Here is an 18,306-nt window from a genome sequence, read left to right on the forward strand (position 1 = left end):
CGAAGGGATATAGAGACAATTTGATAATTGCAAAGTGGGTGAGATGTTGACAATCCCGGCCCCCTCAACTACCGTAAATTCTCCATTGGCAGTCTGGATATGGGATTTTTGAGGTTTCTGAAGATCGGTGAGGTCAGAGGCATCATATGTTATTGTATGGGTTGCTCCACAGTCAAATATCCATTTGTCATTTTTTTCCTGACTATTGGACACTGAACACGCAAAACCAAGCTTCTCGAGGGGCTGAAATTTATTTTGCAACAAAATCTGGGCATTTATAGAACTTTTAAGAGATTTAGGGGCTAATTGTGGCTGAATATTTTGGTGGGGTATATTCTGCCATTTTTGCAAACTTTGGGGGTCTCTAATAAAAGAGCCCCCAAACCCTTTTTTACCTGATAGATGCGCCGCCCCTTCTTCTCCCAATAATTCACCACTCCAGTCATTAACGATGCTCCCACTCCCTCCGGCGACGAAGTTCACCGCCCCAATCGTGCTCGCGGGCTGGACAGCAGCGGTGTCGGCCCTTTTTGTCGGCTGGGCAGCGGCGCCGATTTGTGCGGTCTCCTGACCGCCGTGGACAGCGGTTCCTCTATCTCCTCCGACCGCTACGGCGGCGTGCCCGCCGCGGTTCCAGGCTGCTCGCGACGGTGGTGGCGGCGGCTTTCCGTGCTTCTCTTCCCACCACTCTGGATAGCCGATGAGCTCAAAGCACGAGTCTTTTGTGTGTTTTTTCCGTTTGTAGTAGGAGCAAACTAACTTTGATTTGTCTTCTTCATCACTCCGTCGATTCCTGTAATTTCCGGCACGCCCGCCACCCCGAGAGCCGCCGGCGTGGTTCTGCCACCCACGGACGGCGAGACCCGCGCCGATTCCTTCGGTGGTGACCGCACCACTGGTGTTCGCCGGCTGTAGCACTTGGAGGCGTGTCTCTTAATCAACTGAGGGAAGTGGATTTAATTTCAGTATCTCCCTTTTGGTTGATACATACTTGCTATCAATTGCATATACAAATTGACACAATCTCTGATCTTGTATGAATTTATCGTGAATCTCTATATCCTCTTGGTATTTCATTGGGTTCTTCTGCTTTTGGTCGATCGCGATCCAGATTTCTTGTAATCTGCTCCATATCTCGTCTAATGAACTGTGTCCTTGCCTCAGTGTGCTTGCTTTGAACTGGAGATCATACACCTGGATTCTGTCTCCTCCGCTCCCATAAGTGACAGCCAAAGCATCCCAGATGTGCTTGGCCGTCGGATGCTGTGAAATTCGACTAACTAGTCGAGGCTCGATGTTTTGAATCAGCCATGTGAACACGCAGTGGTCAGCCTGTTGCCACTGTGCGAAGGCTGGATCGGTTCGTGGTGGGGAAGGAGGCACTCCGGTAACGTGAGATACCATTCCTCGACCGCTTATCGCCGTCTTCATGAGCACAGACCAAAGGGAGTAATTTTCTCCATTCAATTTGTTCCCACCGATGTCGAGGGGCTGCGTGTCTATTTTATATGGCTGAGCAGGGTTTTCTGGTGGATCTGTGTTGGATTTGTTCATCGCAAAACTATTGCGCATGAAATTTGCGAATTGCCGGTCAAACTCGTCGGCCATGGCTGTGTTTGTGGTTTCGGTTAACTGATTCTCTTCTGACATTGTGTGCTACTTGCACAGGTTTAAGATGCGGGGAAGATAAAAAAGGAAAAGAACAGGAGGGCCGAGAGAGGTATCATGGACGATGATGATACCTAATCTGAGTCCTAACCTGCTATGATACCATGTTAAATGGTATAGGCATCATATTTAGAGAAGAAAGTAATAGATAGCAAAAGATTGTATTGATTCGTATAAATGAAAGATACCCAACACCCTTGTATTTATAGGGATGTTAGGGACTTTTGAAATACTACAATAAATGTGTTTCTTGGAACAACTCAAATTGGAACAAGACATTATTAATGTTGAGTTCTTGAAACTCTAATTTCTCTTGGAACCCAAATATTCCTTTTCTCAACACTCCTTCCTTCCCCAAATTTCACCTATTTACATTTTCGTACGTCCCACAAAATTTGTCACATTTCGTAACTCATTTTTACTCAAATTTTATTATAAAACTAATATATAAAAGTAGGACTCACATACTACTAAATTTTTCAATTCACTTTCTATTCATTTCTTAAACCCATGATGGATTGCATGGTGAATTGTTTTTTTAGGATGGAGGGAGTACTATTTTGTTAAGAAAACTAAATTTGTATGTAATGTTGGTACGAATTATAGAGGGTATGAATTAGTATTAGCTTAATTACAAATAAAACCAGATAACCTACAGTGACTCATAAGCATGATTTTAACATGATTTAGAAACATGATTTTAACGGATAATTATATATATAGAGGTGTGATTAAATGAAATGAAAGAAATATGCATAATGGGATATAAAAAATAACGAAACGATAGACAAATTAATAGCATAAAGGAGGATGGATGAAGATACAGGATTAATCACTGAAGTTGGAAAAGAAGAAATGATTTTCTTGCTATAAGAAGGATTCTTGCCTGAAGTTATGTTTTGATTTTTCGGAAATGGGAGGAGTCTATTTATAGATCAAGTTGAAGGGTATAGTTATCATTTTGTAGCTCTTTGTTAAATTTGTGGCGTGGGACCAGATAATTTATTTAAGACAGAAATTCTATGCAATTCTAGGATATAATCAATATCTATTCTTATATTTATATGGATTAACAATATAGCATTGACACTTACTGTTTACTCATGAATTGCGTGTGGTGAGTAGCCATCATCGAATGATCAGTTTATATACCATCACCGTCCCACATTAATTGTCACATTTAGTGTGGAGGCGGATTTTAAGAAATGGAAAAAAAGTAGGTTGAATAAGTTAGTGGACTATGAGTCCTACTTATATATATTAGTTTTATAATAAAATGTGAGTAAAATTGGTTGGTGAAATGTGGGGTCTACTTACTACTTATGGTAAAAGTGAAATGTGACTGTTATTGTGGGAGTGAGACGGATCGAAATGACAAAATGTGACTTAATATGAGATGGAGGTAGTATTTTTCTTCTATGCAGTATACACTACATCACATAGTATGCATACACGATGAATACATACTCTTTCTGTCCGCTAATAAATGCTCTATTTTTCCATTTTCATTCATGCGCCAATATTCTTTTTATTTCACTTTTACCATATTTGGCTAGTTGAATTTACATTCCATTAACTCACTCCACTTCCATTTCTAACTGCGAGTTGTGTTCGTTGTAATTGGGCTGGGCTGAGTTAGATTGAATATAATTTTCAGGTTGCTATTTCACTTGCTCTATGAATTCGGGTTAGCCCATCACAATTTGAATGAAAGCCCAATCCAATTCAATTGACGATCTATGTTGGAAGACAAGTTGTGAACTACCCTTCTTCGGTAACTATTAGAAATGGGCCACTCACCCCTTAAAAGGCCTCATGTCGCTTGCATGCCAAGTATAGCAGCACCTATGCCCAAGACATTTACGCCTATGCCGTTTTGCAGACATCTCACAACATCAGCACGAGGAGGCGCCTTTGAAGGATCAGTGGCTGTCTTCCGAAGTCTATCAGATAATCGAATATACCCAAATGACCAAAACACAGAAATGAAGGCAGCAGCAATACCACCAGCAGTTGCATAAAAGGTAGGAGGTGATGTGATTTTCCCAGTAATGACAACAGAAAATGAAAGGATAACAGCTGCCACAACTGTGCAAACCAGTTGCCCCCAAAATCAAAAGCTTCCCAGTCTCTTGAAGTACCTTGAAGTTTTCTCTAATCTCTTCGAAACCTGAGCGAGTTTGGCTTTTTCAGATTCATCACTTGGAGAAGTATAGGCAGCAGCAGTGGGAGTGGGAGCGGAAGCTAGGGTTTTGGCACTGTGATTATTGAGAATTATGTAAGGTGGGGATAAACTCTGGAGAAACTTCAACGAAGAAAGAGACGATTGAGGAAAGGGGGAGGTGTTGAATCGGAGAAAATGACGGGAGACATTACATGTCACCGCCGCCTTGAAGGGCGGAGGTGCGAGGCCGGAGCGAGCTGCCGGCAGAAGAAGAGTTTGCATAGCTTATCTAAGGGGTGAGTGGCCCATTTCTAATATGGTATCAGAGCAGGGCCCAAGTCGATGATGGTTTATCTCTTTATCTCTTCTCTTGCCTACCCATGTGATGGAAGTCCGATGTGTCATTCCGGCCCACACGTGAGGGGGCGTGTTAAAATTCTAATATCTTGTCCCACATCGGCTTGGTAATGATCCTAGCTTCTCTATATAAGTGTGGATAACCCTCCCCCTTATGAGGCCTTTTAAGGGGTGAGTGGCCCATTTCTAATAGTAACATCGACTACATGAATTAGGTACTCTTTGGCTTTCTTCATCAATCATATTTCAACATATATTGACGAATTGGTAGTTCGTTTGATGTGACAGTTTTGTTTTTCATATTGCTTGATCGAAAATATTGTGGCATGTTATACTCTTTTGGATTCTATCCGTCTCATGTTCGCTAAATGCCTGTGCGAGTTTTCGAATTTGAAGGATACAGATTACGCCATTAAAATGTTTGATGAAGTGCCCACATGATTTTAACTTTAGTTGAAGGATAAAATGTTTTCTAAATACTGTTTGAACCAAATATCCGTTCGAATTTCGGATTCGGATGGATTATAGTTAATCTGTGTGTATTTTCTGGATTCCTGATGTTTCAATCAATGCTTTCGAAACAAAAGGTTGAATCTTCCGAGAAAATTTTTGGAGTGCCCACCCACCGCTCGACGAAACGCTTTAAAAAATCCCCAAATTTTCCCCACAAACCTAAACATTATGTTAGAAACCCATCAAACTGTCTTGATTCACCAGCAAAATGAATTAGAATGCTTTGAAGTTCTTTATACTAAATCTTATTCAAGGGATTATTGAAGAGAGACGGAGTTCTTAATTCAAAACATCCTTAATTCAAATCAAACACAATGGTACATCCATATTTATTTTGCAATCATCATCAGATACATGAATGTATCTGGAATTATTAGCACACCAACAACAAAAGGCAACCCAAAGTTGAAAAAAGCAATCGAAACAAAGCACACAAGCAGAAACAACAACAGGAGCAACAAAGTTTACGGATGTACTCTCAGAGTGACTTAATCTCTCTGACATTGAAGCTGAAGTTGTAATAACTGACACCACTGTAAATACCATCATAAAGAACTATTGGATTGAATAACTGAATTCATTGGATTGATTTGATACATTGTACATGAGTGTATATATAGGACTCTAGACATAAATGTTTCTAGGAACTATACTACACAATAAATGTTATTCTATTTTCCAACACTTCTAGGAACTCATGTATCCTCTTTCCAATATTCCTGGGACTCATGTTCTCTCTTTTCAACACTCCCCCTCAATTTGGTTAACGGGATTCCCGATATCCAACTAGCTAAGGACTTTTGCAAAATTCCTTGCTCCTACTGCTTTTGTCAGAATGTTGCGAGTTGGTCTCCGGATCGAACAAATGGTAACTCAATAATTCCATCTTCGATTTTCTCTTTGATGAAATGTCTGTCTATTTCAACATGCTTTGTCCGATCATGTTGGATTGGATTTTTTGATTGCAACTTTATTATCAAAGAAAATTTGACACGTCTTTTGTGACATAAAACCCAGTTCACCCATCAATCTCCTAAACTAGTACCTCAGTTAATCCATGTCTGATCCCTCTAAATTCTGCCTCTGCACTTGATAGTGCCACGACCTTCTGCTTCTTGCTTTTCCATGTAACAAGGTTTTCTCCAACAAATGTGAAGTACCCTGAAGTAGATCTTCTGTCGACTGGGTTTCCAGCCCAATCAGCGTCTGTATACCCATGGATATCCAGATGTTCACTCCGTCTAAAAATTATTCCATGATCAAAGGTACCTTTGAGATACCGAACAACTCGCAGTGCCGCTTCAAGATGGTCGCTTTGGGGTCGGTGCATGAATTGACTTATCACACTTACTGCATATGCTATGTCAGTCTGGTGTGTGAAAGATAAATCAATTTTCCGACTAACCTTTGATACCTTTTTCTATCGGCAAGTTGAGCTCCTTCTGTGATTTGAAGTCCATGATTAACTACAATCGGTGTGTCTGCAGGTTTACAATCCATCATGCCAGTTTCTGCCAAAAGATCCAACGTGTATTTTTTCTGATTTATAAAGATTCATTTTGTTTGATCTCAAGACCTCTGACTCCCAGAAAGTACTTAAGTGCCCCAGATCTTTCATTTCGAATTCCTTGGCCAAATTCTTCTTGAGCGCTTCTATTTCTTCAGAGTCATCTCCTGTAATAATCATGTCATCAACATAGATTATCAGACATGTAAGCTTAACTCCCTTTTTTCTTAATGAAGAGTGTGTGATCTTCATTGCTTTGTTGATAATCACACTTCTTCATTGCTTCTGTGAATCTTCCAAACCATGCTCTGGGAGACTGTTTTAAGCCATACAGGGTTTTCTTCAAATGACATACTTCCCCATCTTTAAAGTCTTCTTCGAAACTTGGAGGGGGCTCCATGTAAACTTCTTTCTTCAGTTCACCATGTAAGAAAGCATTAATTACATCAAACTGGTGTAGAGGTCAGTCTTTGCTTGCTGCAATAGAAAGTAATACTCTGACAATATTCATTTTTGCTACGGGCGAGAATGTCTCAGAGTAATCCACTCCATATGTCTGGGTGTACCCTTTAGCCACAAGGCGAGCCTTATATCTCTCGATGGACCCGTCTGGTCTTCGTTTGATAGTAAAAACCCATCTGCAACCTACAGTCCGTTTCCCCTTTGAAAGTTGACACTTTTTCCATGTTTTATTCCTCTCCAGGGCTTTTAGCTCAACCATCATTGCGTCCCTCCAATGCTTGATTTTTAATATTTCCTTTACTGTCTGTGGAATTTCCTCTTCTCCATAAAGGACTGCTTCAAATGCCCTAGCCAGTTTGGTTAAGTTTTCTCTTGCCACACTTCCTACTGGATATTTTGACCTTCTGCTTATTCTTTCAGGTGAGTACCGTTTTGGTGGAATTCCACGAGTACTTCGGATAGGTCGAATGTACTGTCGGTGTCTTCATCTATAATCTCTCTCTCTTCTCCTTCTGTAGCAACATTGTCGATACCAATATCTTCAGAGTTCTCAAGATTGGTTACCTCAGATATCGGAACGGGTACTGTTGGGGTGTCACCTAGTTCCATAGGTTGGGTCGTGTTCGTGGCATGCTCGGCGACAGATGTAGTTGGCTCTGGTAGTCCTTCGATAGAGGAGTGATTATTCAGCATAGGCAGCCAACTTATCGAGTCAATTGTATTTATTTCCTTCTCCCCCTGACTCAGAAGTTGGGTGGCGTAAAAGAATTCGGTTTCTAAGAAAGTGCAATTCATTGTGGTGATAACTTGGCGGGTTTTTGGATTATAGCACCTATATCCTTTCTGATGAACCCATACCCAATGAAAACACACTTATCTTCACAAGGTTATACTACCTCTGTCCCTGAAAATTTGATACAGTTTACTATTTTGGCCCGTCCCTAAAAATTTGATACACTTCACTTTTACTATTTTTGGTAGTGGACCCCATATTCCACTAACTCATTCCTACTCACATTTTATTATAAAACTAATACTTTAAAAGTAGGACCCACATCCCACCAACTTTTTCAACTCACTTTTCATTACATTTCTTAAAACCCGCGTCGGGTCAAAGTGTAGCAAATTTTGGGGGACGGAGGTAGTAATTTTTTACGCTCATGTTTGGGGATATGGACAAAGACCGAACAACCAAAGATGCGAGGTTCGAGGGACAGGGTAGGAGGTATTTTAGACATGGTGGATAATTTTTGGAGGGGGTTTTTAAGGTCAAGAATTTTGGTGGGAAGCCGATTGAGGAGATATACAGATGTGGCAACGGCTTCGGGCCAGAAAAAATTTGGGACTTTGGAATCAAGGATAAGGGCTCGGGTTGTGTTTAGGATTGCACGATTTTTTCTCTCAGCTACCCTGTTTTGTTCCGGAGTGTAGGCATAGGATGTTTGATGGATAAGGCCTTTTTCAGCACAAAAATCTTTCATTTAGTGTAGACATACTCTCTCCCATTATCGGATCTAAGGACCTTGATTTTGGTTTGAAATTGAGTAAGAATCATAGTATAGAAATCACAGAATTTTGAAAAAACATCTGATTTATTTTTAAGAAAATATACCCAAGACATGCGAGTGCAATCATCAATAAAAAGAACGAAATATTGAAATCCATTTCCCCCAACTATTGGCGAAGGGCCCCAAACATCAAAGTGTATTAAGGAAAAAACAGAATCAACTCTAGTATTACTAGATTTGAATGATTCTCTGTGGCTTTTTGCCAAAATGCACGTCTGACATTCAAAAGCAAAGTCTTTAGGAGAATTTGGAAATAAAATATTTAAATAACTCAAGGATGGATGTCCTAACCACCTATGCCATAACCACATTTCTCGTTCCGTAGGTATGTGAGCCAACATCCCTCTGCCAGTTTGAGCTACCTCCCTTGTACACATAATATAACCCATGGTATTCAGTGTCACGCCCAATCGTCATCCCCGTTCGAATATCCTGTAGAAAACAACGATTCGGTTGCATTAGGAGTCTGCAGTTGAGTTCTTGTGTTACATGGGAGAGAGACATCAATTTTTGTGATAATGTGGGAACAGAAAGGCAATTAGCAATTTTCAATGAAGAAGATATTTGAATAGTCCCTGCCCCTCAACTGGAACTAGGTCCCCTCCTGTTGTCTCGATATAAATTCTTTTTGACTTTGTTAATTCCCCAAAATCTGCCCTATCATATATCAAATATCCATCCCCTTTCATCCCTAACTTCTGATTTTTTTACTTTACAAGCTACAGAAATATCGAAATCATTATTTAGGACTAAAAAACAATTCCAACATTCTATATAGGGTGTTTTTGGAATACAAGCATAACTCAAGGGCCTGTTTTGCAAATTATGGGTGACATGGGGTTCTTTTCCTAATAAATCATTTTTCTTTGGGTGCAAATTGAGAGAGGGAGAAAATAAAATGGTTTGGGCCAAAGCCTCAAACCCTTTACCTCCAATTGAACGTGTATACGATGCTCTGGCAGCTTCTTCCCCTTTTTCGATTCCTCCACCATATCCCCACCAGCCGCCCGCCGCTGAGCTCCCAATTGGACGGCTGCCATCGTTCCTAGCGCCGGTGGCCACCTGGTCGCCCGATGGGAAAAAGCTTCCGTCTGCTCCTTCTCGCCCAACGACGATTTTCCCTTTGCCGGTGTTGTTCTTGTTTTATTTGTGACCATCTTCCCACCATTCCGGGAAGCCGACGAGTTTGAAGCACGTCTCCTTGGTGTGCTTGGTCATCACACAGTGTGTGCAGTAGAGTTTTGATTTGTCAACTCTCTTTCGATTGTTGGAGTTCACTCGCGGTGGTAGCGCCCATGAGCTTAGTTGAGGCGGCTGGATTCCTCGGAATTGGAGTTGTGGTGGTGGTTGTCTCGCACCGAACCCGCCGCCTATTCCCGAATCTGGGGTTTGGGCGGTTGGTTTCCAAATCCCCTCCCTTGATTCTTCTTGTTTTACTCTTCCGAATGCATCGCGCATCAACTTCGAACAGATTGAGAAGTTTGTCCCATCTGCTTTGATTCCAATTGATACTGTTTCAATTGTTTTGCTGGCCATTGAGGATGTGGTACTCACTTGATCTTAGTGTTTTTGGTTTTGCAACAGGGGCTGCATATGGTTTTTCTGAGATTGGATAGGGATGGTTTGTTGCCTGATCTGGCTGATTGGTTTGGGAAGGGTATGGAACAGTGATGAGGAAAATTCTGAGTTCCAAAGAACTAATTTAGGATCGATATTTTTTCTGATCTTGATACCATATTGGATTGAATAACTGAATTCATTGGATTGAATAATTGAATTCATTGGATTGATTTGTTTGATACATTGTACATGAGTATATATAGGATTCTAGACATAAATGTTTTTAGGAACTATACTACACAATAAATGTTATTCTATTTTCCAACACTTCTAGGAACTCATGTATCCTCTTTCCAATACTCTTGGGACTCATGTTCTCTCTTTTCAACAAGAACAGTATTAACAGCTCCGCCATCGATGGAACTTGTGTCTTGCTTGCAGTTGTGTCTTAGCTAAGTGCAGAGAATAAAATATGAATCATATTTTAGAGCATCCACAGCGTGGAAGAGCAGCGTCCGTGCCGTTGGCACGACAAAGCGCCTGCTCGCAGTTGTGCCATAGCTAAGACCAGAGAATAAAATATGAACAAAAGTGGGGTAGGGCCATGAATAGTGAAGATCGCATGTGATCTTTGGAAAGCACGGTTATTCATGCTCTTATTTTCCAATGTCGGCTAGGACCATGGGCACCCCAATTTTTAAAAAATTTCAAGGGATATTTAGTAGTTTATATTTAAAATTTAAAATTTATAGTTAATTGTTTAAATTTGAGGATTGAAATTTGTTCGATGTTAGAGTTTTAATCTTGGATCCTATGCGTGAAATGCCTAGATCACAATATAAAATTAACATTAATATATGCAAGCTTTCATTAAAATAAAAGGGGGAAATGGCTTTCCATTTAACATGGAGTATTTGGTAAAATTCATTCATTACTAGCTACTACTATAAATAGAATACATTTAACTAACTACAGTATTTCTTATTTACAATTACAATTATATGATCTCGTAAACATGCTCTTTCACGTGGTAAATGTACTTATCATTACATACGACAAACTAATGCAAGTAGTCATAATTAAGAATGGAAGCTAATGTTGTAATTAACGTAATTAATTAAACTTTGATTTGGCTTTTCATCTCCACCTTATCGTAATTGTTAGTGGAAATGAATCTCTCGTAACTTTGTTGAATTTTTTATTTGATTTATTCTTCTATAGTGTCTGTCGGCCTGAAAAAATTAATAATTGATCCTCTTTTGGGCTTAAAAACAAATATTTACCGGTTTAAATCGCATTCCATTTGATTAAAAAACAAAAAATTGTTTTGTCTACGCACGGCGGTAGTTCACTAGACCTAAATAATGGAAAGAAACAAAAGCAGCAAATTTATTTTCTTTAAGTTACTAACTATGCTAATTTGTCAACGCAGTATATTAAAATTATAATACGATCACATTAAAACTATAACATAAACTTAATTGATATTTGATAAGTCGTAATCTAAGTCTTGGTTACTGGTCAGTATGTCGTGATTTACATGTATTATCCGCAAAGAAGTTGCTTAAGTGTGCAGGAAAAGGGCCCCGATCAGTAGGAGAAGGTTCGGACAACTCAGGTGAAAAGAGTGCTAGAAGGGTGCAATACTGACCAGAATGCATGCCAGAAAGAAGACTTGAGATGGAGAAGAATGATTGCTTGGATGATCAACCACAAACAAGGGCAAATGAGTCATTTCGCGAAGGAAGTCTACCCTAAAAGTAAGGGCAAACCTCCCTATAAAAGGAGCCACTTGGAGAGAGAGAAGGAGTTCGGCTACCACACATAGCTAGAATTCTCTCTCGGAAAAGATCATTTTCTTTAGCATTGTCCATATCTTTTCATTCCTCACCACAACCATGGTCACCTGAAGTTCCAGATGTCCACCGGAGTATCATCGTCCATCGTTCCAGCCAGTTCATCTCGTAGTAGTAGCAGTTTCATCGCCCGGAGTAGCAAAAAAATCTTTAATTGCTTTCTTAGTTAAAATCTTTACTTGCTTTCTTTCGTTGGATCTGTTGCATAACTTAACTCTTTGTTATCTTTTGAAGTATTCTGTTGAGATCCAAACGCTTTTAGTAATGAAGTTTGTTTTATGCATCTCTTTTGGTTCGAATCTGTTTCATTTTGCCTAGGTAGCTTAGATCTAGTTATCACGTTTATTTTCCAAGTGTTTAAGCATGTTTTCGCTTGAGTAGGCTAGATCTGGGTTTGTTAACTAGAATTTCGAGTTTTTTTTGTTTCAGTTTAAAGTTTTATGCATGAGTTTTTCATTTTACGTTACTGTCGTCACCTTGCATGTTAGTCAGTAGAAATAATCTGGAATTATTGGCTGTTAATCATTGAGTTTAAGCTTTTGATTTATGGATCTTATGTTTGAAGCTGTAAATTTAAGTTCATCCATGGAGTTTGTGTTCATTTAAATTTTATGCATACTTGTTGAAGAAGAAAACATCACAATCCACTTTTTCTAGGACCACTTTTACTTTTTAGTTATTTTTTACTTTTGTCCTTTACTTTTAAGTTTGTACCCTCCAGACCTGTCAGAGTAGCCACCCAACTACCACATATTCTCTGTTATTCCATATTACCTTTTATAGTAACCGTTTTACTTTCCACACGTCTCCAAAACACCTTGTCCCCTATTCTCATGTACACAACCACATGTCTATCACTTTCACGCCCACCAGTCAGTAGGGTACCATATTTAATTCCTGTCTAGGTAGAATCTCAACCCAAAAGCGTGGTAGCTAACCAAAACCTTCCAGACTATCACCATGATTATCCTAATGTGTACATCTCTGGGATTCGACCCTTACCTCCACTATATTAGCCAGTAGAAGTGAGTTGATGAATTTTATTGATACCAGGGTCAGGTCGTCGTGCCAACGACTCAGTCTCAGCTAGGTTGGGATTTCCATCCTGATCAGTTGGATACACCTTTGCATTAACACAATACCGAAAACCTGCTCTTTCAATATTTTAATACATGTTCATATTGATATTTAAAATATCAACAAAGTATATTAAAATGTCAACACAAATTTGTGTTGACATTTTAATGTGACCGTATTGACATTTTTAATACACTACGTTTACATTGATGAGTTATATTGATGAGTTAGCAATTTAAGAAAAGTTGGCATTATAACGCACACCCGAGCCATATACGTTTGGACCACCAAGTAATTTACTAATTGATTGTTAAAGTAGTGACACTTAATTGTTTACTCATGAATTATGTGTGGGAAGTAGCCATCACCTACTCATCATCAGTTTTTATCATGTTCTTCCGCAACCCCCCTTCACATAGACGATGCACATAAAGTATTGGAAATATTTCTTGTGAATTTATCCATGTTTCTTATCCATCATCTCATCGTATTAATTTACTTATGGGATAAATTAATCAAGAACCGTATATTTAAATAAAAATGATATTAATCTCTAAAATCACAAACTTTGGTCATACCAAATGTTCATCAAAATGTTGTTGCTTGAAGTTTTATTTCAAGAAATAGGGAGTCGCTTCTTGAGATTCCTCCTTTTGTAACACGGTAAATATAAATTGACGAAAGTGGAATATTGGAAGTGTAATAATACCTAGAAGTAAAGATAGAACCCCTATTACTTCATTTAAAGACGTTGTGTATTAGAAAGTGTCATATAAAGATGCATGAGACGACAATTATAAAATATAGCCTATAAACATTTATAATTACAATTTCTCGCTACATATTAACATAGTCTGTGTTTTTATTTTCCACGACAATTTATAGTATAGTTTATTTTTTCATAATTCAAATATTTATAAATTACATTTTCATTCTTTAAAATATTAAAAATATACATTTTCAATGTACAAAATTCAGTGTTAAACTACTACAGTCATCCGATAAAATTTCACAAATAACTGCTAAAAATCATGTGATTCTTCATCATTTTCGAAACAAATGGTGGAACCTTTCGAGATAAAATTCGAAAAACTGCACTTGTTTTTGTTTGCTTTTGGTTCTAGCCTTCTAGGTTAATGCCCACCAACAGTTCGACGAAAAGTTTCAAAGAAATGGGCCACCAATTGATTTTGTTTTGGGCCGAAAAATATACTCCAATTTTTAGTACTCCTCGTTTCGGGCCCAGTACTCTTGAACTGAGGGAAGTTATTTATTGGGCCTCCTTTGAACTCTTTTGTTAATATTCAGCTTTTCAGTTAATGGGCCAGCTCTGCGCCAACAGATTTTGGGCTTTTAGATTCATAGACTTCTAATTTAATATTCAAAAATATGTTAAAATCCATGGATTTGATTTTACAGCCAATTGTTAAAATTTCCGGATGAATCAGAATTTGATTTGAAATAGAGAAAAAGATGGAATAAAATAGGAAGGTCAAGAACAAATAATTTGAAATCAATAAAATATTATCTTTATCAAAGAAGGAAATAAATCTAAGTTACAGAATAAAGGAAGATAAAAAGTCCAACTTAAAGTTTACAAAAAAGATAGTACTATTAGATTATTGACTAATCTTTTCATCACATTTATTATAAGGAATATGAGAATAGATAAAACATTATAAGAACATATTTTAGGTTAGTTAATTCTGTAATCATAAATTATATAGTACTCCTACTTCAGCAAACGGAGCCTTCAAAACGTTTTAACCAAACAAATGTTTCTTCTTTCTGTGGGCAATAGTATTATCCTTTAAAGAAAATTTTTTGACGATAAATTAAACTCACAAAAGTTTTTCCAAATAAATGTGTTAAAGAGCTTTAAGGATCCGATTGATATCTCGAAATTAATATTATGTTGGAACTAGAAGTCTAGTACAAATTATATTTTGATTCAGTTCGTAATATTTAATTTGACAAAATTAATTGTTTGGCAAATGCATTCACATTCGCCTTTAGATTTATTTTATAGTACTAGTTTAAAAAGAATGACTTGAGGAAACTGCATTATTACTTGATAGTAGATCCTTAGTTTTATTCAGACTTTTTACTCAAAACAAAATGTATGCATTATTGTTTGCCATTGTTGTCGACGTGTAGGTAACATACCATGATGCTGGTCTAAATTATTGATTAATCATTTACATTTTTGGCAACACACTTCTATTCTCTCTTATACTACTATTCTTTCTTTGTTTCTTTCTCATGTTTTAAACTCTCATATATTCTACACACACTAATGTTTAAACATGAATTTCTTAAATTTTGTGCCCAAATAATAAATATTCTAATAATACAATATAGCATTGAGTTCATTTTAGTTTTTTTTTTTTTTTTCAGTTTTACTCTTTTTGTTCATGAAAAATAATCTTATTTTATTATTTTGGGATATCCATAAAAAAAATAGTTTCATTTCTGAAGATGGAGGGAGTACTTTTGATCATGGTATCAAAATCAATATCCATCATACCAATAGAAACTGAATAAAAAACCAACTAAAAAGAGAAACACAACCATCCCAATTATTGTACTTTTTCTACATTGGCGTTAATCCAAAACAATACTCCCTCGGTCTACTAATAAATATCTCATTTTTCCTTTTTTCGTTCGTTCGCTAACAAATGTCTCATTTCACTTTTATTATATTTGGTAATTGGACCCTACATTCTATTAACCCATTTCACTCGCATTTTATTATAAAACCAATATACTATATAAGGTATGCCGACACTCCACTAACTTTTCTACGCACTTTACTACATAAAGTCATTTCTTAAAACTTGCGCGTGCAGGTCAAATATGAGACATTTAATCATGGACAGAAGGAGAATGCCAAAATGGGAACTTATTTTATCAATGAAAAAAAAAATAGCCATGCATGTAAAATCATTGACACGCTGCGGCTGAAGGTGTAAGACTTTTGATCCTCGTACGTGACAGACACCTTGTAGTAAACCAGCTCCGAACGAAGAACAACTTGTAGTAATTTTTTTATCCAAAGGAATGCGATTTATATATATAGGTACGATTATTTTAATTCCTAAAGACAAACAATGATAGTAGAGTATTAATTCTTCCGGCCAGCATTACGTTATATATAGAATAATAAACCAATTAAAAAAAAATCAACGTTTTCATCATATATCACACCTCAAAATATGACAAGTTGTACATATTTGTCGTAAGTGATGATAATTACTAGTACCACGTGAAAGAGCATGTTTATGAGATGATCATTTATTTGTAACTAACATTAAACTTGGAAAAGTATTGCAAGTATAAACTATCGCCGAACAAAGACAAACCACATTTTGTTTTATAATATTTTTCCGGCCGACACGACAATATAATAGGAGAATAAGCCAATAATAATCAACAAAAATTAATCTATAAATAGACTCCTCCCATATGTAGGAATTCACAATTCCGAGTGAAAGAAAATCTTAATTTCTGTAATCCTGCAGAGTAATCAATCCTCTTTTGCTTTCGTTTAAGCTATTAAAATGAATTAGTTTATGTTTTGGTTATTGCTTCTATTGTCATTAGTTTCTGTTTGAACCCTATCTTGCTATGTGCTTCATCCATTTCGTTATTGTTAGTATACCTTGAATCTGTATAGTTAGGCCTTAATTTTGCATTGGTCCTATTTATATAGAAATATGGCACAAAACTCTGTAATCTGAAAACAATCTGAATAATATTTGTTCTCCGTTTCCGCCCGTAGACGTAGCCAACGCAACGTTTTTGTCACAACAAACTCGTTATTAGTATATAAACTTTGATTTTCTTCACATTTTCAGGTAGAAGAAACATGACAAGTAGTGAAGCAACAGCCTCACTTCCAAGGTTCATCGTCATCAAATCCAAGCTCTACAATGATAAAGGAAATGCGTACTTCAAGGCCGATGGTAGCTCCGTACTTGTGGGAGAAGAGGACGTATTCAGCACGCTCGTCAAGATCGAAGTGGAGCGTTCTACCACCAACGCCAAATATGTCAACCTCCGATTCGGTTACTTCAACAGGTACTGGCAGCAGAAAGAAAACGACAAATTCATCGTTGCTGAATCCGACCAGCCTGAAGAGGACTTGACAAAGCCCTCTTGCACCTTGTTCGAGCCCGTTGAAGTCAACAACAACGGCGTGTTCTACTTGAGGCATGTCCAGAGCGGAGGCCGTTTGTCCGTAGATGGCCAAACCATGGCCCTCTACGTGAGTGAAAATGGTGATGATGATGATAAAAGTGAGTTAACTTTTGTGGATTGGAACACATTAGTTAAACTGCCTCTGCGGGTAGCGTTGAAGGGGAGTAATGGCAAGTATATCATGCTGGATGGCTCTCTACTGCTGTTCAAATCCGTAGATCCGAACGACAAAACAACGATCTGGGTGGTGGAACAGAAGCCCGAAGGCCATGTCCATATAAGGCAGAGGGAATACAACGATGATTATTTCTGGGCTGTAAGAACACCGGAACTATTGGTGTCCGGTATCGCTTCATCTCTATCTCCTCCTTCAACCCAGCTCTATAACTTCTGGCCGATCAAAATAGCCGATAATTCAATCGCGCTCCGCAGTGAACACAACAACAACTTCTGCTGCTATCTGTATGACGATTACGGTATCATGGACGGTCTATGGGCAAGAGCTTCCACGATCACGAAAGAAGCAACACTGCAAGTGCAGGAATCGGTGCTGGAGAGAAAGATCTACAATGTGATGTATCAGATGGAGTATGCACGCATTTTCAACGAGGAACCTTACTTGGCAGGCTCAGGCACGCTTAATAACGACAAAGATGAGGAGGATTCCTTGGCGGTGACAATTGAATATGCAGACGAGAAATCTTATACTTTTAGCCGCAGCGTGTCGTTGACAGCAGGGGTGTCCGCCAGCATTGAAGCTGGAATTCCCTTCATTGAAAAGGCAACAATTGAAGTGCATTACGATATAAGTGGGGCGTTGCAGTGGGATACCACCACCACAACTACAAAGTCGATTACAGTCACCGGGACCGTTCCTGTACCGGCGAAGAGTAAGGTTACGGTTGATTATGTCGGAACAAAAGGCACCTGCAATATTCCTTATTCTTACACTCAGGAGGACAAGAGTTCCACCGATGGACAAGTTACTTATACTGATCTGGTTGATGGTATTTACACCGGCGTCAGTTATTACAACTTCGACTTTTATGTTAGAGATACCATGTCACTTTGAACACCCCCAAAACATCCATTTTCTTGGATTGTTGTTTCTGTTTGTGTGCTTTGCTTGTAAGTTTCTTTCAATATTGCTTTCTCTTGTTGTTGTTGTTGTTGTTGTTGTTATGCTCTTAGTTTCCAGATACATGTATCTGATCATTTGTATGCATCGTTATGGTTGATTTGAATTTTGAATAATGGATGTTTCAATTAAGAAACTATATATATTCCCTACTTGATCTCCAAAATATATCATTCTACATACTTTTTGTAATAAAATGAAATTATCTAGTAGTAATGTTTTTTTTAATTAGTCAT

At 38.0% G+C, this 18,306-nt stretch overlaps 1 protein-coding gene and 1 pseudogene across 1 annotated transcript; one reads left to right on the forward strand and one right to left on the reverse strand.

Annotated features, from left to right (window-relative positions):
• Window positions 1-3,364: 3,364 nt before the first annotated feature.
• On the reverse strand, window positions 3,365-4,118 carry LOC125206515 (annotated as a pseudogene).
• Window positions 4,119-16,231: 12,113 nt separating this feature from the next.
• Window positions 16,232-18,215, forward strand: LOC125205317. Its single transcript, XM_048104178.1, has 2 exons — window positions 16,232-16,241; window positions 16,590-18,215. The coding sequence occupies exon 2, from the start codon at window positions 16,601-16,603 to the stop codon at window positions 18,002-18,004; it is 1,404 nt and encodes a 467-aa protein (XP_047960135.1). The 5' UTR covers window positions 16,232-16,241; window positions 16,590-16,600; the 3' UTR covers window positions 18,005-18,215.
• Window positions 18,216-18,306: the final 91 nt, after the last annotated feature.

Source organism: Salvia hispanica, chromosome 2, assembly GCF_023119035.1.
Source record: "Salvia hispanica cultivar TCC Black 2014 chromosome 2, UniMelb_Shisp_WGS_1.0, whole genome shotgun sequence".
Lineage (NCBI taxonomy): Eukaryota > Viridiplantae > Streptophyta > Magnoliopsida > Lamiales > Lamiaceae > Salvia > Salvia hispanica.